Source organism: Saccopteryx leptura, chromosome 1 (genome assembly GCF_036850995.1).
Source record: "Saccopteryx leptura isolate mSacLep1 chromosome 1, mSacLep1_pri_phased_curated, whole genome shotgun sequence".
NCBI classification, from domain to species: domain Eukaryota; kingdom Metazoa; phylum Chordata; class Mammalia; order Chiroptera; family Emballonuridae; genus Saccopteryx; species Saccopteryx leptura.
Window position 1 is genome coordinate 261521021 of NC_089503.1, and position 22128 is coordinate 261543148.

The window sequence follows — 22128 nt, forward strand, 5'->3', positions numbered from 1 at the left end:
AAAGAAGGAGGGAAGGAAGGAAGGAGGGAGAAGGGTTTGTATCTTTTATCTCTATCTACATATATAAATGGGTCTCAACAACAGACACTGGCTGAGTGCGCACTGTCTGCTGGGTCTCTAACAGACACTCAGGATGAGAAGGTGGATATAAGACCCAGTAAGCAGCCTGGGGAGCTTGGAGTCTAGTGAGATGCTTGTAAGATTACAGCAGCTATGTTCACTCCTGCTACAACAGAGGCAAGCGAAGAGAGAGGAGTGACTCCGCCTGACAAATCAGAGGTGCGGACACTGAGGAGGGGCCCTTCCAGCTAGGTGTTGGAGCATAACCACAAGCTTTCCATGTGGCGTAAGGGAAACTCATTCCCTTCGGCAGGCCACACAACTAGGCACAGCAACAAACGCTGTGCTCCCTCTCCCCTCCCCCCATCTACGCTACCCCTCATCCATTCTAAGCCGGCAGCACGGAGGGGAAGCCAGCCAGGGGCGCTCCAGTGCCCTGGACCAATGCCCAGCTTTCCCTGATCTCTATGGATGTTAAACCTTCTTCCCAGATAAGAAATAACTTGGTAACTGTTAGATCTGTCCAATATTAGATTGAATGGCAGAGAGGTAGTGAGGTCCCTCTGAGAGGAAGTGTGTGAGTAAAAGGGACTGCACCCTTTGTCCATGTCATAAAGAAAGAGTATCAGCCTAACACACCCATCAGACCTGCCCATGCTAAGAGTCTGTGCTTCTTGTTCACAGTAGAAACTTCTGCTTTGCTATCAGCAATGTTAACAGATAATCATGGGGTCTGTGCAGGCCACAGAGGAGTTACCTGAATTACTTTCTAAATACTTCACTTGTTTATGTAAATCTTTTCCCTTGATTTGTACCATCACATGCTAATCACATGGCAATGGGTCAAGCTGAGTGGGCTTCCCTCTGCCGGGCTGGACTCACTATGACTAACCAAGGGGTTTGTAGTGATTAGGTTAGCCTGAGAACGTGTCTTTTTCCTCCTTCCCGGCCCTGGCATCCTAAAGTAAGATCGATTTTCAGACTCTGCATCTCCATTAACGCCAGCAGATGCGGAGAGGCCTGGGTGCCCTGTACTTGGAGGCTCTCTCCCTCCTTCCCATCATTTCACTCCTCTGGGTGAAAATCCAGCCTCCAGAAGATCCAGCTAATCTCAAGATGTTCTGGAAGGGAGGGAAATCTTCCCAAAGTTCTTGGGGCCTGTGACCTGTCTATGTGACAGACTCATTACTGTTTGTGCCTTCCCACACGTGACTCCACTGGCCCCAGGGAATTAATCACTCCAAGTCCATATGAAAAACAGGCCAGTGAGTGATGCCCTCTTGAGGACTCAGAGTGAATGACAGGTGCAGCAAGGATTTGTCCCTGAGTTTTTGAACCCTGAGGCCTGCAGTCCTTTCCCACCCACACCAGATGGCCTGTTGAGCAAGGCTTTGCTGTCCCCCTGGAAAGGGTAATCAGGACTCTGAAGGTCTGGAATCCAGGGACAGGAGTTGTGGGAAGAGGAAATTCCAGGGCAATTCTGGCTGGAATTCAGTCTTGGGCTGAGGAAAGGCTCTGCTGGTGACTGGTTCTCATGGCCCTTTGAGAACCGTGAGGAACCACATTCCCCAGTTCTCTGTGCCTGTCCAATGGCACCATCTGTTATGCTTCCATTGCTTCTGAAGGGGGAGGCAGAGGCCAAAGTCAGGTGCTGTAGTGAGCCTGCTAGAAATTTCTCCAACCAAAACGGCCTGTCCCCTTTTTTTGTTGTTGTATTTTTCTGAAGTTGGAAACAGGGAGGCAGTCAGACAGACTCCCGCATGCGCCCGACTGGGATCCACCCAGCACACCCACCAGGGGGCGACGCTCCACCCATCTGGGGCGTTGCTCTGCCGAAACCAGAGCCATTCTAGCGCCTGAGGCAGAGGCCATGAAGCCATCCTCAGCGCCCGGGCCAACTTTGCTCCAATGAAGCCTTGGCTGCGGGAGGGGAAGAGAGAGAGAGAGAGGAAGGAGAGGGGGAGGGGTGGAGAAGCAGATGGGTGCTTCTCCTGTGTGCCCTGGCCAAGAATCGAACCTGGGACTCCTGCACACCAGGCTGAAGCTCTACCACTGAGCCAACTGGCCAGGGCAACGGCCTGTCCCCTTTTGACTGCTGAGAACTGTCTGATACTGACATGAAAAATGTCCATACTCAAAAGCAAAAACAAAACAAAACAAACAAAAAAACCCCCAAACAAACAGAAATTAAACCAATTTGCCAATCACAGGGCAGTAGAACATTCCGAAGTCCCCCTCTCCCCACAATTAATCGTTGGTTTTGTCACTCAGCATTTCTTTACATAGACCCTAAAAGAGACAAAACAGGGTACACAGAATCTAGAACAATAGGATTGGTGAAGACCAACCTTCCTGTTAGATCCAGACTGGGGAAATGCCAGCTAGCGAGCACTGGCAATGGGACTCTCCCTCTGAGTTCCAGTCAGTCGAGAGTTTCTAAACTTGTACTATGAAAAGTTCTAAGAAGACCATAAAGCGTGTAGCTCCCTTAAGGAGTCCACACCCTGGCTTGCGGAGATTCCGTTCATACACTCGGACTAGAAAAGATAAAATACAAGGCCAAGTGTATAAAAATCCAGGTGAATGACACCCCCATGAAGACCGCAGGACATCAGAGATAGGAAGGTCACTCACCCCATGAGGTTTAAGCAGGTCAGGGAAAGGCTCTGCCCAATGACCCTGGATCAGGCATGGCCAACATATGGCCCACGGGCTGGATCCAGCCCACGTAATGAGTTTATGTGGTCTGCGATTAAATTTTTAATATTCTCCACATGACGCACTGTGGAAATGAAATAAGTGGTACTTTAAATCGTTATACATAAATTACAATATCTAACCATTGTACAACAATGAAAGTTAAAATCTCAGCTACTCAGAAGCGGAAGCATCTTTGATTATTGGAAATCGAGATATTTAAGAAGATAGTGATATGTGGGAAAGAATTCCGCATCTCACTAATCTAGGGTTAACTTCCAATAATTGGTCGAATGGACTCGCGATACTTCTTTATTTTTTAAAAAAATTTCATTATAAATATTTACAACTTTTGTACTCGTCTGTGCAATTTTTATAAGCAATTGAATAATGGAAAATATGGAAATTAAAAAAAACTTGCCAAGGAATATTTAGTAATCTTCAACTTCAATTTAGTAAGCTCAACTTATATTTGTGAACAAATTTTTTCTTTAATGAATCTAAATAAAAGTACAACAAGATCAAGATTGAATGATTTACATTTGGAGGCTGTGTTAAGAATAGCTACTACAAGTATAAAGCCAGATATTTAAAAAATAATAGGTGATGCAAAGCGCCGCAACATGTCACATTAGTTTTTTGTTAATTTGTTGTACTAAATTACTTACATTTATTCATTAACAAATTGCATAATAAAATTTTGTTTACTTAAACAAATCGTTTTTTGTATTTAATATTTTTTTAATTTTAATATTTCGTCTGGCCCATGAAAAACGTTTTCTTTCTAATCTGGCCCGGGGGCAAAAACTGTTGGCCACACCTGCCCTAGATCAACAGCAAGTTTGGCACCAGAGCAAGCTTTTTTTTTTTTTTTTTTCACCAGAGACAGAGAGTTAGAGAAAGGGATAGACAGGGACAGATAGACAGGAACGGAGAGATGAGAAGCATCAATCATCAGTTTTTCATTGAGCATTGCGACACCTTAGTTGTTCATTGATGCTTTCTCATATGTGCCTTGACCGTGGGCCTTCAGCAGACCGAGTAACCCCTTGCTCGAGCCAGCGACCTTAGGTCCAAGCTGGTGAGTTTTTGCTCAAACCAGATGAGCCCATGCTCAAGCTGGCGACCTCGGGGTCTCGAACATGGGTCCTCAGCATCCCAGTCCGACGCTCTATCCACTGCGCCACCACCTGGTCAGGTCAGAGCAAGCTCTTACATTGAGGAGATTAGCTTCTGCAGCAGCCTGTGCTGATCCCTGAGGTCCCCACCTCTTTCAGCCCTGCCACACTGTGAACTGGGAACTCACCTGCACAGGAAAGGCTACACCAGGGGTAGACAACCTTTTTATACCTACCGCCCACTTTTGTATCCCACCGGTCCCATAGTAATGGTGATTTATAAAGTAGGGAAGTAACTTTACTTTATAAAATTTATAATGCAGAGTTACAGCAAGTTAAAGCATATAATAATAATTACTTACCAAGTACTTTATGTCAGATTTTTGCTAAGTTTGGCAGAATAAATCTTTATAAAACAACTTACTATAGTTAAATCTATCTTTTTATTTATACTTTGGTTGCTCCGCTACAGCCCACCATGAAAGCTGGAACGCCCACTAGTGGGCGGTAGGGACCAGGTTGACTACCACTAGGCTACACGGAGGCTGCAACTGCCTGTGTGGGCTCCTGTGTTTAAAAAGTGCCTGGCACTTAGTAAGCATGAGCTATTTCTATTTGTAGTTTTAAATGTTATTTTTAAAATTATCTTAGAGATTTTCCCGGTATGATTCAGATGTTAGACAATGTTTTTTGCACTGAAGTCAGCCATCAACAATTACTTTGAGGTAAGTCATTGACACAAACTACTAATCAACTCTTTACCATTGCCTTGGGAAGAGACAGAGCCCACAGGAAAATAGAACCCTCAGCCATGCTCTTCAGAGCTGGTGGTGGTCAGCAGGGTAGAGTGAGAGGCTTGGTTCAGACAAGCTCCCATTAGAAGGAGATATAAAGAAGAATAGGATGTAGAAGATAAATGTTACTTAAAATTTGTAAGTGTGTGCAAGGCTCACAATAGTGAATAGTTACCTGCATCAAGTCTCATTGGAATTTGGTTTAGGTAGAATCCTTCAACCAGTTATAACGTGGGATTTACTGCCCCCTTCTGGAAAGAGTGGGGGATTGACCTTTACTTTTTATGGTGTGAGTTGGTCATAAGCACGAGAAACCTGAGGCCAGTTTTCAGACAGGATTTGAAAGTTGTCTCAGGAGGAAGGAAAAACCAGGGTGGAGTAGATATGAAGGTGACAGAGCATATTTCTCAAAATATACAGAAAAGTTCCTATGGTCCAAACTTTAGTGATACTTCCCCGCTATAAAAAAGAGCCCTGTATTAAGTTTTGTTCACGAGCAGAAGGTGTTTGTTGAGATGTTAGCTTAGAAAGAGCTCAGACTCTGGAGGCTGTCCAACCTGAATTGAAATCTGCATTCTGCTTTTTATGTGAGAAACTGACTGAGCTCAAGCTGATTATTTAGCCTCTTAGCCTCAATTTTCTCATCTGTAAAGTGGGGACAGTAACACTTAACCCAGGAAGGAGAAGTGAGTTGGCATATTTGAGAGGATTCGTATCTCATAGCCTTCACAGTAAGATATTTAGTTGAGGAAATTATAAAATCACATTGAGAAAAATAGAGATCTGGGTAAATGGAGAACTTCATATGAAATTCCACAACAGGCAATGGATGGGGATAGGAGTCGAACAGCGATCGCCTTAGGGAAGGGTGGGTGTTGAGTGAGGAGGGCCCGGCTTCTGACATGAGGGCTAGCTCTGTGTTTTTACCTGAGAGACAGTTTCACAGACATACATTTACTCGGCATACACATAAAGTCAGTGCACTCACTATATGTATACCACACAATTTTTTAAAAGGAGGAATGAGGAGGAAGCAGAAGTTGAGGAGGAGCAGAAGAACGGGAAGGAAAGGGGGAGAATAGCTGAGAAACCTGCGGTGGGGTGGGGGTGGGGAAAGTCCTGGAACTTGAGTCAAGACAGGAATCTAAGCATTTTAGCTCTGCTCCATGCCCCCAGCCCTCCTGGGTGCTGCTGAATGATTGCAACAGTCCTGGAAACTATGGGAAGAGACACCCACGGGCAGAGACCAGGAAGAATTTCGGCTGGTACCCATGTGACCAGCTGGAATAGAGAGAAAGTGACTGCCCTTAGAAACACTTTGGCTCAGAGGGGTGGGGACTGGAGGCCAGGATGGATCAAGGGGCTGCCAGACAGGAGTTAGATGGTAAAACAGTAAGCCTTACTGCTTCCACAATTTCTGGAAAGTGCTTTAGATGCAGGTGTCAACACAGTGGTGATCCCCACTGCCACCCAGCTCCAGCCTTGCGCGCCAGACATACTCACCTTGCACATGAAATCAAGCTCAGCCTGGCTCTGCCCAGCTAACTGCTAACAAAACAGGCCAATTAGAGAAATGAAGCACGTGACTTCGGACACCTCCAGACTCCAGTGAATGTGAATGATAAATGCAGGCACACAGACCAAACTCTTTCCGTACTTGTCTCAATTCTGGCTCTTTTCAATGTCCTTACAAGCAAATTTAAATTTAGTCATCCCTCCCCCTCCATATTCCTTTAAACGAACAGGAAAGATTTGAATAAAGACTCATATAAGCTCCAATAGCTACTCCATGAAAGGATTCAGAAGATTTGGAAAAAGTAGATAGTAGCACAAGAAAGATACCAATAATTTTTTTTAATTGTTCAGATGAAAATGTTGAATAAAAATTGATGAGACTCTGAGAAAGCTTTGTTCCCGCTTGTCACGTAGAACAAAGGCAGCTCCATTTTGCACTCCTAACTCCCATTTTCATTAGGACTCTGCAGATCACAGTGACCATAGTCTAACCCAAGAGGAACGGACATGGTTGGAAGACTCAACAGCTGTAAACATCTTCCCAGTATTCCTGGAACTGCCTAATTGCAGACTGACCCCCCTAGATTCCAAGGAGCAGATGAAATTCTACCAGCTCTCAGCAATGTGCTCCTCAGTAGGAACTTTCTAACCCCATAAGTCCCCTAGACTCCCTCCTAACCCGGTTTATGCCTTTTTTGGGGGCTCAACCCATCTGTACCCAGGTGCACTAATAAAGTCCATTGTTTTACCTCCCTTGGCCTCTTGCAATTCCTCTCCATGAAAATAATACCGCTCCTGACTCACCGGTTTGTTGTCATGGCTGAGGAACAATTTGGCCAGGAAGCCGAGCCACAGCCAGGAGCCAGAGGTGGGATTCACCGAATTGGAATTACTCTAACCAGCTGCAGCAGAAAGTCTTCGGGAAGGTGCATGTTGACTTGATCAGAGGCTCAAAGGAAAAGAGTCTCAACGTGGAAGGAGGAGCTTGAAACGCCTGCCTGCCAAGATGCTGAGAGTCACTCCAAGAAAAACTCCCTGTGGGGAGGGTTCTAAGACTTGAGATAGTTCTGAGATGAGGTTCCCAGGCGACTCATTGACTTCTGAGATGTTAAGCAGATTACCTGCATTAGTAATGAGCCAGGAATGGAGGTTGAAGTCACCATTACAGATGCTTAAATCAACCTTTTAAATAAACTATCAGTTATTTTTTTAAAATTGATGATAACATTAGTAAAAATGGAATGTCCAAATAGCAAATTCAAGCCAAAGGAGATGCCAATAAAAATAGTTAATTTATGTCACAGAACTGCAGGAATTGAATTAGGAATTGAAAGTGGCGCAAGGGGCTGAGAAAAGGTAGATTGTTGGGGGTAATGTTTATATCAGATGCCTAGATCTCTTTCACCATAACTGAAAGCCAGCAAATAGCCTACCTGTCATTTTCTGTAGAAAAACAGCACCCACCCACCAACCAACCAATCAACCACCCACCCCAGAAAACCTGAACCATTATTCACAATGGAGGGCAGAAGAGATGTGCCATTCTTCAAACAGGAAGGGTGACATCTATTCCTTACTCTGAACCCCCTTAAGCCACTTTGCTCCAAATACGTTAACTTCACCAACCCTGCACACCAGGAGGAACAGTGTGCACTGAGACATTTAGAGACAAGACCAACAGTCATTGACATTGGGGAGCTTGCCAATAAAAGCAGCCACTCAGTCACCCCAAGAGTTCACAAGGTCCAGTCATCACAGTTCCAGGAGCCTTTCAACGGAAAGTCTCCACAGTGAGAAACAGCTCAGACAAGCCCACACCAGAACTAAGGGGACACACCAACTCAGGGAGCAAAGAATAATTTGACCCACTCAGAGTGAGATAAAATATATTGCAACCATGAAATGAAATTAGGAGGCTATAATAAAATGGAGCCCTCTTATAAATTATGATAGCTAAAATGAAAAAAAAAAAATTACAAAGAACAGTTGGATGTAGAATTGAGGAAATCTCTCAGAGAGCAGAACAAAAAAAAAAATTAAAAAGATAGGAGAGAAAGAAATAGAAAGACCCATCAATCCAAGAAGCCAACAGCCAACTAATGGGATTTCTAGAAAGAAAGTAAAAGGCAAACATAGAAGAAATTATCAAGGAGATGACACAAAATTCCCAGAACAAAAGAACACGGTTTTCTAGATTGAAGGGGTCTACTGGACTGCAGCAAAATGAATTTAAGAAACCTCCACAAGAATCACTATTGTGAAATTTCAGAAGACCCAGAATGAGATTCTAAAAGCCAAAAGCAACAGCAGATCTCATTTGAAGGATCGAGAATCAACTAGCACTGGACTTCTCAACAGCAATGCTGAAACCCTGTGTCAGTTTTCCCATATTTCTCCACACCACCCACCCTTCCACTTGCATGCCTCCTCTGCATCTTCTCTGATTCCACAGTTATGGCCTTACCTTGTGGTGGTATGTCTTCCACCCCAGCTTCTGTACTTAGTAAGTCAAGTGTCTCCAGATCCGTTCCCAACACTCTGGGAATGCCCACTATGCACAGCGCAACAGCTCATTAGTTCCACTGTCTTCTTTGCTGCACGGTAGTTGGTAGTTCAGAACCTCTCACCTTATTGATATGCCTCGAATCTCTGCGCCTCCTCCCTTTCCTAAAGGGAAATGCATGTCTTCAATCTGTCACAGTGGAGGCCATCTGACACTATAGTACTTTTATTAAAACACTTCTTGTGGCTCATTCTTGCTGGGCCTTGCTGGGTTGGTATTTTCAGTTTTAGAAGAATTTAGTGCCATCTGTAAATGTGGGAAATGTAGCGTGCATTCTTTTCTTCATGGCCTTTATGAAGCCACAAATAAAGACAAATTCCATTGTCTATTTCAGTGTGATGCTCCTTTTTATATTTCCCACATAGGCTATGTTTATGACTTGTTTCTGATAGGTAACAAAAAGTGTGTCCTGACCAACTTGGAGTGTTTGGTGTTGACTCTTGTCTGATTAATTTATTTTTATTGGTTTCGCCTTAAATATGTTTTATATTGCTCAACGTTAAACTGGCAAGACAAGAATGACATTCTCTTTTAAATAATCTTGCCTGACCTGTGGTGGTACAGTGGATAAAAGCGTTGACCTGGTATGCTGAGGTCACTGGTTCAAAACCCCAGGCTTGCCTGGTCAAGGCACATATGGGAGTTAATGCTTTCTGCCCCTCCCCCCTTCTCTCTCTCTGTCTCTGTCTGTCTCTCTCTCTGTTTCCTCTTTCTAAAAAAAAAAATGAATAAATAAAAAATCTAAAAAAAAGTTAAAAAAAAATCTTACTTATTTATTTATTTATTTATTTTTTTGTATTTTTCTGAAGCTGGAAACAGGGAGGCAGTCAGACAGACTCCCGCATGCGCCGGACCGGGATCCACCCGGCACACCCACCAGGGGGCGATGCTCTGCCCATCCGGGGAGTCGCTCTGTCTCGACCAGAGCCACTCTAGCGCCTGGGGCAGAGGCCAAGGAGCCATCCCCAGCGCCCCGGCCATCTTTTGCTCCAATGGAGCCTCGGCTGCGGGAGGGGAAGAGAGAGACAGAGAGGAAGGAGAGGGGGAGCCCCTTCCACCTTGGCACAGCAGTCACAGGGGCCTCCCCTCAGCAGACATTCATTCGACGTTCATAGTTACAACTTACATATTTTGACGAGTGATTTCCTAATTTTATCACTGAGCTCCTTCTAAATCTGAGACAAGTACCATCCTGACTGAATGAAGATATAAGCGCATTGGGTTTTGCATATTAGGGTGTTAATGCCAGGCTCCTAAAGACATGTGCTCATAAACCAGTCATCCATTGTCCAAGTGATAAGATTTACTGAGGTTCAGCCTGAATGTGTTCTGATGATTGAGAGCTTGTACTGAACCCACCAAACTCTCACACAGGTGGGCGATGATCAGAGCTAGGCAGCATCCCAGAGTCAAGCCTGGACCCCTGACCTGATAGCCAGGCACCCCACAGCCTGCACTTGGGGGTCTTCCACTCCTGCCTCTGCTGCCATCTCCACCATGCCTCCCCACCCACACCAGGAGCATCCCTGTCTCGTACCTGAACAGACTGCACACTAATGTGCAGTATTGATCATTGTTGTACTGTGCCTGTCCTGTTTGCCCAAATAGAGATGGAAAGTTACTTAAGGGTGGGCACCATGTCTCCCACCTCTTTGAAGCCCCATCACTCAATAACTGTTTCAAAAAATTAGCAAAAAGTCAAAATGTTTATAGTACCTAATGTGTTTGTCCATAGGCTTGCTTTTGCTATAAAAGAACATCTAGTTTGCCAAGTCTGAATTACATAACAACGCATTCATTAGCAAGCGTGAACAATGCCTCATTATGATCTTAGGAAAGAATTAGGAAACCCACAGAAGGGATTATAGGGCACAGTTTTTTTTTTTATACTTCTTCCCATGAAATCTTGGGATTAATAGATGTTTTTTCTTGTGCTCCTACTTTTATTTCTCAGAGCCCAAGAGGCTTAGGAAAGTAGAGGTGCAAACCCTCAGAGCAAACAGTGAAAATGCCGGCAACTCAAGCATAAGAGACAGGCTCTTTCTCTCCTGATGGGTAATGAAAAGAGAGTCGTCCATTCATGAGGACAAAGTCACATTAGCAGCTGTAGGCTTTGCCACAGGGGTAGAAACACATTAAAAACAGGGCCAACTCCCAAATTGACAATTTAGCAGCCGCACAATGTTGACGCTTTCTCCACTTAGCCAGGGAACTCAGGGAGGAACAGAGCATGGAATCCTGAGAGTCTGCTGGGATTGGACCCAAAAATCAGACAACAGATGAAATGAGGTTTGTCAGTCACCCCACTGGTTTCAGGGGCACACTGTGCTTACTGCCGCCTCCAGGAAATGAGTCACCACTTATAGAACCTGCCAGAGCCCAGGTTTATTCAGCTTCCCAGAAGCCTAGGAGAAAGCATCTTTCTGTCCTCCCACAAATGATGGGCCACTTGAGCATCAAAGCATAGAGGGAGAGCTATGGGTTACATAGGTGTGGGGGGGAACCTGGGCTGGCATCCATGGGAGGGTGGGTTCAGAGACACCCAGGGCAGAGGGAAGTGAAACCTGTTGAGTGGCCCATGATGATCTGGTTCCGGGAAAGAGGAGGTCACTGAAGTCTGAGCCTCAAGAGCCACAGGTGACAGGCTTAGGAACCACCTTCTGCTGCTATTCCTCACCGCTTGGCTCCTCATCATTGTCCTCTCTCAGTGGAAATGCCTTCGTGGACGTCTGGACTGCCTGCATCTGGGTCTCCACATGGCAGTCCTGGCTCAGAATCGCCTGCAGTGAGAGCAGGAGGAGAAATCACCGCACATCTTTCCTCAGTCTCCTCGCTCCCTTCCCAACAGCTCAGCCAGGTCTCCTGTGGCTCAGGGGAGACTTAAGAAACAAGTATTGGACCGTTATTTCTGCCTCATGTATGTGCACAGTCTTCCAAGGCACCTGGCTGTAGCAACCCTAGTCAAGACAAACATCTGATATCTTGTAATTGAATCCTAACAGGGGTAAGTGCAGGCTCTGGCTAAAATTGGCACCACTTTCCTTGCTACTGTTGTTCCTTAGAGCAACCACTACATCCACCCCCAGCCCACCCACACCTACAGGGTGCCCATACTGCAATATCTTGTTAACTAAAATCATATGTTGTGGTTTTCTTTCTTGTGGTTTTGGTATTTTAAGAGATGACCCGGTAAGGATTATGGTAGACATGAATGAATGAATGAATGAATGAGCGAGCTCAGTGTAATTCTATCCATTTTAAGGAGATAATTTGGTAATTCACGCTTTGTTAGTAACTACAGCAACTATCGAATGCTTTAGATAGTTCCTATTCTCAGCTCTTTACAAACTTCTCATTTTCTTATTTACTTAGGGCCCTGATAACTGCCTGGGGTAAGAGAGGAAGTGGTTATGTAGAGAAGGGAAAATAAGGAAGTCCACAAAGGAAAGATAACGATGAAAAGAAGATCAGGAAACATGGCAAAGCAGAGAGACAAGTAAAGAAGGAAGAAGGAAGAGCACAGAATGAAAAGGAATGAGAGAACAGGGAAAGCAGTAGTCAGAGGTCCTTACAAGCTTCTCCTCTTTGGCTGGGGGGCTTCTCAGGCAGCAGCAAAGAGGAGCATAGATGATGTTGATGACTCCAATGATGACCATGAGCCAGGGGAAACCAATAGTGCGCGCAATGGCACTCCCGGTGGACGGGCCTGTGAGGAATGAATCAAAGTCACCAGTGTTTACTGAGCCTTGTCCACAAGAAAGACACTGCGTGAGGGTCAGCAGGTGACCGAGAGGGTGTTTCAGGGTCAAATATTTCAAGAACCCTGGGAGAATCAGCCTCCAAGCTCTACCTCCAGTTGGTAAACAGTGGAAAAGGGAAACCGGGACACCATCTCCTGGGCGCTCCCCTCTGCCCCCACCAACATACCTATAGCAAACCCCATGCAAAAAGCCACATCGGCGATGGCATAGACACTGCCATAGACAGAGGTGTGGCGCAGGTCCACCAGGTGTCCCATGATGGGCATCATGGAGGAATCCACCATGCCTGTGGCCAGAGCAAACAGGACACCTCTGTCAGCAATATCTCCAGTCCCGTCCCTGTCTGTGCATCCTCCCTCCCCCTCCTCCTCTCAGTCCACTGCCTTAGCCTGCTGTCCTCCCATTCAACACGACACCTCTTCAGGTAGGAATGTAAGCCCTTTTCTCCATACACCTGTCAGCTTCCTGATCCTTCTGCGTCTCCATAGACCAACTCTGGTCTGATGCTGAGCCACATTCAAGGCCTTATTCCTTTTAAGGGCACTACTTACCTATGGCAAAGCCAAGCCCTGCATTGGGACCAATGAGGCCAAAAATATTATAAGCCAGAGGAACCTGCAGCAGGAAAAGAGGGAGAGTTCAGGAGCCCAGCTGGGCCATGTGGGGGCAGTGAAACAACAAAGCATTTTCACAAGAAGTGCACTCACATGCGCTCTGTGCTGCGGACATTATCCCTCTGGAGTCTCACTCCTTCCTATGAAGAAGACTACCTCTAATTTAAAGATATAAAAACTAGATTGGTGCTGTTCAGTCAATTGCCTTGTCCAAACCTACAGAGCTCATAGCGGCAAGATCAAGTTTGAACCTCAGATTTTTTTTTTTGTAATAAGTCATTCCTTTATTCCTTTTTTTTAAATTAATTTTAATGGGGTGACATTAATAAATCAGGGTACATATGTTCAGAGAAAACATCTCTAGGTTATTTTGACATTTGATTACGCTGCATTCCCATCACCCAAAGTCCAATTGTCTTCCATCACCTTCTATCTGGTTTTCTTTGTGCCCCTCCCCTCCCCTAACTCCCTCCCTCTCCTCCCTCCCACCCCCTAACGTCCACACTCTTGTCCATGTCTCTGAGTCTTATTTTTATGTCCCACCTATGTATGGAATCATCTAGTTCTTAGTTTTTTCTGATTTAATTATTTTGCTCAGTATAAGCGAAATAAGTATAAGCGGATGGACAAGGTCCATCCATGTTGTTGTAAATGATCCGATGTCATCATTTCTTATGGCTGAGTAGTATTCCATAGTATATATGTACCAAAGCTTTTTAATCCACTCGTCCACTGACGGACACTTGGGCTATTTGCAGATCTTCACTATTGTGAACAATGCTGCCATAAACATGGGGGTGCATTTCTTTTTTTCAAAGAGTGCTATGGTGTTCTTGGCGTATATTCCTAAAAGTGGTATAGCTGGGTCAAAAGGCAGTTCGATTTTTAATTTTTTGAGGAATCTCCATACTGTTTTCCACAGTGGCTGCACCAGTCTGCATTCCCACCAGCAGTGCAGGAGGGTTCCCTTTTCTCCACATCCTTGCCAGCACTTACTCTGTGTTGTTCTGTTGATGAGCACCATTCTGACTGGTGTGAGGTGATACCTTATTGTGGTTTTAATCTGCATTTCTCTAATGATTAGTGATGTTGAGCATTTTTTCATATGCCTATTGGCCATCTGTATGTCCTCTTTGGAGAAGTATCTATCCATTTCTTTTGCACATTTTTTGATTGGATTATTTGTCTTCCTGGTATTGAGTTTTACAAGTTCTTTATAAATTTTGGTTATTAACTCCTTATCAGACGTATTGTCAAATATATTCTCCCATTGTGTAGTTTGTCTTTTTATTCTGTTCTTATTGTATTTAGCTGTGCAGAAGTTTTTAGTTTGATATAGTCCCATTTGTTTATCCTGTCTTTTATTTCACTTGCCCATGGGGATAAATCGGCAAATATATTGCTGTGAGAGATGTCAGACAGCTTACTGCCTATGTTTTCTTCTAAGATGCTTATGGTTTTACGGCTTACATTTAAGTCTTTTATCCATTTTGAGTTTATTTTTGTGAATGGTGTAAGTTGGTGGTCTAGTTTTATTTTTTTGCAGGTAGCTGTCCAATTTTCCCAAAACCATTTGTTGAAGAGGCTGTCTTTACTCCAATGTATGCTCTTACCTCCTTTGTCAAATATCAGTTGTCCATAGAAGTGTGGGTTTATTTCTGGGTTCTCAGTTCTGCTCCATTAATCTATATGCCTGTTCTTATGCCAGTACCAGGCTGTTTTGAGTACAATGGCCTTGTAGTATAACTTGAATCTGGAAGTGTGATACCTCCCACTTTATTCTCCTTTTCAAGATTGCTGAGGCTATTCGTGTTCTCTTTTGATTCCACATAAATTTTTGGAATATGTGTTCTATATCTTTGAAGTAAGTTGTTGGTATTTTAATTGGTATTACATTGAATTTATAAATTGCTTTGGGTAATATAGACATTTTAATGATGTTTATTCTTCCTAACCATGAGCACGGTATATGCTTCCACTTGTTTGTATTTTCCCTGATTTCTTTTATCAATGTTTTATAATTTTCCGAGTACAAGTCTTTAATCTCCCTGGTTAAATTTATTCCTAGGTACTTTATGTTTTTGGTTGCAATAGTGAAGGGGATTGCTTCCTTAATTTCTCTTTCTGACAGTTCATTGTTAGTGTATAAAAATGCCTCTGATTTCTGAGTATTAATTTTATATCCTGCCAGTTTGCTGAATTCATTTATCAGTTCCAGTAGTTTTTTGACTGAGACTTTAGGGTTTTCTATATCAATATCATATCATCTGCAAATAATGATAGTTTGACTTCTTCTTTTCCAATTTGGATGCCTTTTACTTCTTTTTCTTGTCTGATTGCTGTGGCTAGGACTTCCAGAACTATGTTGAATCAGAGTGGTGAAAGGGGGCACCCCTGCCTTGTTCCTGATCTTAAAGGGATTGCTTTTAATTTTTGCCCATTGAGTATGATGTTAGCTCTGGGTTTGTCATAGATGGCCTTTATCATGTTGAGGTATGTCCCCTGTATTCCAACTTTGCTGAGAGTTTTGATCATGAATGGGTGCTGGATTTTATCAAATGCTTCTTCTGCATCTATTGAAATTATCATGTGGTTTTTCTCCTTTCTTTTGTTTATATGATATTGACCTTGTTTTCTTTTTTTGTATTGTCTTTGCCTGGTTGAAATCAAAATTATGCTCACTTCATAAAAGGAGCTTGGAAGGCTTCCCTCCTTTTGAATTTTTTGAAATAGCTTGAGAAGGATAGAAGTTAGTTCTTCTTTGAATATTTGGTAGAATTCACTTGTGAAGCCATCAAGCCCAGGACTTTTCTTTTTTGGGAGTTTTTTTGATAACTGTTTCAATCTCATTTGTTGTAATTGTCTGTTTAGGTTTTCTGATTCTTCCAGATTAATTTTTGGAAGATATATGTTTCAAGGAATTTGTCCATTTCAGCTAGGTTGTCTAGTTTTTTGGCATACAGTTCTTCATAGTATTTTCTTACAATATTTTGTATTTCTGTTGAGTCAGTTGTTATTTCTCCACTCTCATTTCTAATTTTATTATTTGAGTCCTGTCTTTTTTTCTTGGTGAGTCTAGTTAAAGGTTCATCGATCTTGTTTACCTTTTCAAAGAACCAGCTCCTGGTTTCATTGATCCTTTGTATTGTTTCTTTAGCCTTTATGTCATTTATTTCTGCTCTGATCTTTATTATTTCCTTCCTTCTACTACCTCTGGGCTTTACTTGCTGTTCTTTTTCTAGTTCTTTTAGATGCAGGGTCAAGTTGTTTATTTGAGCTTTTTCTAGCTTCTTAAGGTATGCCTGTAATGCTATGAACTTCCCTCTCAGGACTGCTTTTGCTGTGTCCCATAAATTTTGAGTTGATGTATGCTCATTATCGTTTGTTTCTAGGAATTTTTTAATTCCTTCTTTGATCTCATTGTTAACCCATTTGTTATTTAATAACACACTATTTAGTTTCCAAGTGCTTGAGTATTTTTCAGTTTTTCTGTTGTGGTTGATTTCTAGTTTCATGCCATTGTGATCAGAGAAAGTGTTCGATATGATTTCAATCTTCTTAAATTTGTTGAGACCACTTTTGTGCCCTAACATGTGGTCTATCCTAGAGAATGTACCATGAGCACTTGAAAAGAATGTATATTCTGCTGCTTTAGGGTAAAAGATTCTGAAGATATCTATTAAATCGAGTTGATCTAGTCTGTCCTTTAAGTCTGCTGTTTCTTTGTTAATTTTCTTTCTTGAGAATCTATCTAGTGAGGTTATTAGGGTATTGAAATCCCCTATTATTATAGTATTGCTGTTGATCTTGTTCTTTAAATCCATCAAATTCTGCTTTATATATTTAGGTGCTCCTATATTAGGTGCATAGATATTTATAATGGTTATATCTTTCTGTTGGATTGCTCCCTTTATCATTATGTAGTGACCTTCTTTATCTCTTACTATAGTCTTTGTGTTTTTTTAATTAATTAATTTATTTATTTATTTTTATAGGGACAGAGAGAAAGTCAGATAAAGGGATAGATAGGGACAGACAGACAGGAAGGGAGAGAGATGAGAAGCATCAATCATCAGTTTTTTGTTGTGACACCTTAGTTGTTCATTGATTGCTTTCTCATATGTGCCATGACCGCGGGCCTTCAGCAGACTGATTAACCCCTTGCTCGAGCCAGTACCTTGGGTCCAAGCTGGTGAGCTGTGCTCAAGCCAGATGAGCTCACGCTCAAGCTGGCAACCTTGGGGTCTCGAACCTGGGTTCTTCCACATCTCAGTCCGACGCTCAACCCACTGCGCCACCGCCTGGTCAGTCTATAGCCTTTATTTTAAAGTTCATTTTGTCTGATATAAGTATTGCTACCCCAGCTTTTTTTTTCATTTCCATTTGCGTGAAATATTTTTTTTTCCATCCTTTTATCTTCAGTCTATGTGCATCTTTTGTTTTAAGGTGTTTCTCTTGTAGACAGCATATGTAAAAGGTGAAAGATTTATACAATATGAAGAGAAACAAGAGTATGTATATGTAGACAGCATATGTATCGGTCCTGTTTTCTTATCCATGCAGCTACCCTATGTCTTTTGATTGGATCATTTAATCCATTTACATTTAAGGTTATTATTGATATGTAGTTGTTTATTGCCACTTTATTCTTTAAAACTTTATTCCTCTTTTGCTATATTCTTTTTCTCCTTTGATCTGTTTACAACAGGCCCCTTAGCATTTCTTGCAGCCTTGGTTTGGTTGTAGTGAATTCCTTGAGTTTTTTTTTGTCTGGAAAGCTTTTTATTTCTCCTTCTATTTTAAACGATAGCCTTGCTGGATAAAGTAGTCTTGGTTGTAAGCTCTTTTTCTGCATTACTTTGAATATTTCTTGCCATTCCCTTCTGGCCTCAAGTGTTTCTGTTGAGAAGTCAGAAGTCATCCTTATGGGGGCTCCTTTGTAGGTGATAGTCTTTTTTTCTCTAGCAGCTTTTAATATTTTCTCTTTATCACTTAGCTTTGGTATTTTAATTATGATGTGTTTTGGTGTAGATTTCTTTGGTTTTCTCTTTAATGAAGTTCTCTGTGCTTCTTGAACTTGTGAGATGTTTTCCTGCCTTAATTGAGGGAAGTTTTTAGCTATGATATGTTTGAACAAAGTCTCTATCCCTTGTTCTTTCTCTTCTTCTTCAGGAACCCCTATGATGCAGATGTTATTTCTCTTCATGTTGTCACAGAGCTCTCTTAGAGTTTCCTCAGACTTTTTGAGTCTCTTTTCTTTTTTCTTCTCTGCTTTCGTACCTTCATTTATTTTGTCCTCTAACTTGCTGATTTGATTCTCAGCTTCATCCATCCTGCTTTTAATTCCTTCCATTATGTTCTTCATTTCTGATATTGTATTTGTCATTTCTGACTGATTCTTTTTTATTATTTCAATGTCCTTTTTTATATTTGCTATCTCTTTATTTAGATGTTCATAATGACCATCTATTGTTGTTCTAATATCTTTGAGCATCCTAACAATCGTTATTTTAAACTCTGCATCTGGCAATTTGGTTATATCTGACTCATTCAGATCCTTTTCTGGGGATTTCTCTTGATTCATTTGTGTTGCATTTCTTTCCCTTCTCATTTTGTCTGTGTAAAAGAAAGTTTTGGCCACTGGAGTCCACTGGGTGTGGCCTCTGTGTTCCCTAGGTGTGGTCTTTCTGCAGGCCCACCACCCTCTCTGCTGTTGCTGCCTAGGGCGTTCGGGTATGGGCGTTGCCAGTACCTGCCCACTGGGGCTGTTGCTGTGGTTTCCACCTCTTCTTCACAGGAATGGCTGTGATCACATGCTCAGGTGTACAAGCCTTGGTGGCCTTGGCCTTCACCCCACCCCCGCGGGTGGCGTTATGATCGGCCCTGAGGGCAGGAGTGAGCACCTTTGCTCAGCTGCGGGTCTCTGCCTGATTCCGGGCTTTTGCCCCACCCATGCAGGAGGAGCCTGCTCTTGGAATGGCTGCAAGCCTTGGCTCCACAGGCCTGGCGGGACTGCATGCCCTGAACCTCAGATTTGACTGCATTATATCATAACAGTGGTCCTTTCTGTTGCATGGACTCTTCCTTCCCATCATCTACCCCACTCTACTCAGATACACACCTCTGTCCTCATTCTTCACTGAATGGAGTTCCTTTCATTTCTGTTAGCAACATCATCCAGAGGTCTAGGTTAGGTCTTAACTTGGTAGCCATAGGAAGAAGAAAGAGAAGATACTGACAACCAATTTCCCATAAGCTAATGGGAAGGTGGCATGGCTCAGGTGACACCAGCGAGCCTGGGAAGCTCATTCTCTCACCATCCCTACCGTTCACAGAATCCTGCCTTTCATTTTCTGGTGATCCCTTACCTTCCTCCTGGGCATCTATCACCCACACTTGTTATCCCAACACACTTATCCCTCAGAGGTTTAATGTACCATTTACATGTTAGTGACTGATAATAATTTCAAGGAAGACTCCTCAGTGGATATTTATATTTTATTAATAATATTGGCTAAGATTCACAGGTGGCTCATATGGGCCAGATGCAGCTGTGGTCTTTGCACATTGTATTGACAACCCTGTGAGTGCACTTATGATCCCCATTACAGAGAAGGGAGAATGAAGACTTAGAGAGATTGAAGGGGGCTCTTGAAAATGGAAGAACCCTTCTTTATTTCTTCTTCTATCTAATATTGTGGTGTGGGAGGCTGAGGCACAGATGGTGGTTCACCTGGTGGCTTATGGGGTTCTGTTGGGATGGGGTGAATCAATGAAGTCATAAAATGCACCATCTTTCTGGCCCCAGACATAGATACTGACATGTATTGCTTCATATGCCCATGCACAGAGCCCCAGGCCTCCGGCACCAGCCCTGCCACTACCCTCTCACTCTCCTTCCTCACCTCTCTTCAAGGGGACACCTGGTGGCAGCTCTCCCAGTGCTAAATTCCCCCTCAGTCAGAAATGTCTTTTTGATAGTGTTTGCAAAGTCAACCCTCTGCTCATATATAAAGGAAAGCAGTGTTTAAATGTCTGGGTCTCTCTCTCTCTAACTAGACCTCATTATACTTACACAAAGCAAACTGGCACCTACTACCACCATGCCAATCAGGGAGCAAAGCCACCTGGGAAGAAAGAGTTGTCATTAATGGGCCAAGAAGAGAGAGCCCTTCTACCTGCCACCCCATCACCACCACATGATTAGTTCTACAACCCCTAATTCTAGGAACCCCATGGGATGTCAGAGATGTGCTTGCATCTCTGTGTGACCAGTTTGTACCCAGGTGAACCTTTTTTCCCTGTCCTTTCCTGCCCCCATTTCTTCCCTGGCTCCACACCTCTTTCCACAGTAGAAGCAGAGGAAGTGCAGTGAGAACTACTTAGGACTACTCCTTCCCTTAGAAGCAGAATCAACTGACTGATAAGGTACTGGCCCCTTGGGGGTAACCCTAAAACTCAATTTATGCTGTTTCCAAATTCAGGCAAGCTCTCACCTCTTCGTATTTCATTAGGTCCTCAAGCTCCATCTCAGAAACCACACACACACAAAAACTCACCAAACTTCTTCCCTTCTCTGATTTCCTACAGCAGTGATTTTTAAAACTTATTTTAAAAATCTTTATGCTGAACTACAAAGATAAAGTAAAACTACTCTCACTGTAACAGAAGAATAGGACCCAGACTCCTACTACCTAACTCCCAACCCTTCGTGGCCTCTGAGGCACCTCTGGAGAGCTTCCTAGGGCTCCATAGAACACAGTTTGACAACCACAGCCCTATAGTACTTCTTTTCTTTTCATACCTGTTCTCTTTGGGGTTATTTTATCTCTTCAACCAGACAACAAACAACTGGAAAGTAAAGGTTGATCCTCAAATACTCCTTGATGCTTCTACTGCAACCAGCTCAGGATCATCCTTCCTACTTCTGGGCCACACACCCATCCACCCCCATTTGCCCAGGGGGCAGCTTTTATCTGTGTGTGCTTGTCTTAAACTCTCAACCTCAGAGAAGCTGTTTATCAGCCCAGGAGCACAGACAACCTCAAAAGGCTGTCTTATCTCACATTCCTCTTGCTCTTCCCACATCGCCAGTATACGTACGGACCCATCCTGTTGGCTAACACACCAAAGAGGTTGGTGCCAATGAGGTAGGACACACTGGCAGGCAGGAAAGCCAGACCTGTAGAAAGACACAGATCCGCAGCTTAAGACAGGCCCTGTTTACTCTAAAACACCTTGTTTCCTGTAAGTCAAGTCCCCCTAATACCATCAAGGATCGCAAATCAGTTTGTTTTGTGGGTTGGAGATCCTTGTGCAAGCCCCGAGCAGATGGCGTAGGGTCCCTCGCCTCTGTGTTGCTCAGGAGCAGGACTTACTTAGCTTTCGTACAGTGAATGTACTTCTAGCTTCCCACTTAGATTTCCTGATGAACAGCCTCACAGAGCCATTCTTGTATAAACTACCCTTGGTTATCATGATAAGAATATAAGCTTTAGAGAAAAAAATACACACTTCCAGGGAAGTAAAATTCCCCCTTTGCCCTTACCTACCCTTCTAGTGGTTAGGTCCTGACGCTGGGTAAGTTACTGAACCTTTCTGAACTTTGGTTTCGTATCTGGGGAAAATAAAGCTATGATTATATGTTAACAGCTTACACTGAGAAGCAAATTAGATAAAGTATATAAAGGATTTTGTAAGCTGAATCCCTGGTCACACTGTTCTCCATGACAGCAGGGTGAGGCACTCTGGAATCGGACTGTGGAGCCCCAGGCCTGGCTTCTCTCTGTGGCTTGGCCAACTGTTAGCTCTGTGACCTTGGGAAATTCACTGACCCCCTCTGAGTCTCATTCACCTGTTTATTCATTCAATTTTTTTTAATGAGCTTTCATTATATGCAAAGTATTATAGGTGCTGGGAATAGAGGGGTAAGTAAGATAAAGGAAGTCCTAGTCCTCAGGGATCTTACAGTCAAGTGGAGGGAGATAGACAAGAAACGAGTAAACA

General features: G+C 43.2%; 1 protein-coding gene across 3 annotated transcripts in view; it reads right to left on the minus strand.

Annotated features, from left to right (window-relative positions):
* Positions 1-11164: 11164 nt before the first annotated feature.
* SLC18A1 (solute carrier family 18 member A1) overlaps positions 11165-22128 on the minus strand; it is a 28962-nt gene continuing 17998 nt past the window's right edge. For 2 of the 3 annotated variants that reach the window (XM_066361086.1, XM_066361083.1), the window contains exons 11-16: positions 21226-21304; positions 20198-20249; positions 13060-13123; positions 12675-12794; positions 12320-12453; positions 11165-11527 (exon numbers count right to left, since the gene is read on the minus strand). In XM_066361086.1, coding sequence (XP_066217183.1) covers positions 11414-11527; positions 12320-12453; positions 12675-12794; positions 13060-13123; positions 20198-20249; positions 21226-21304 — 563 coding nt within the window. In that variant the 3' untranslated portion in view covers positions 11165-11413. The remainder of the gene's footprint in view (positions 11528-12319; positions 12454-12674; positions 12795-13059; positions 13124-20197; positions 20250-21225; positions 21305-22128) is intronic. The other variant, XM_066361085.1, reaches the window with a different exon arrangement.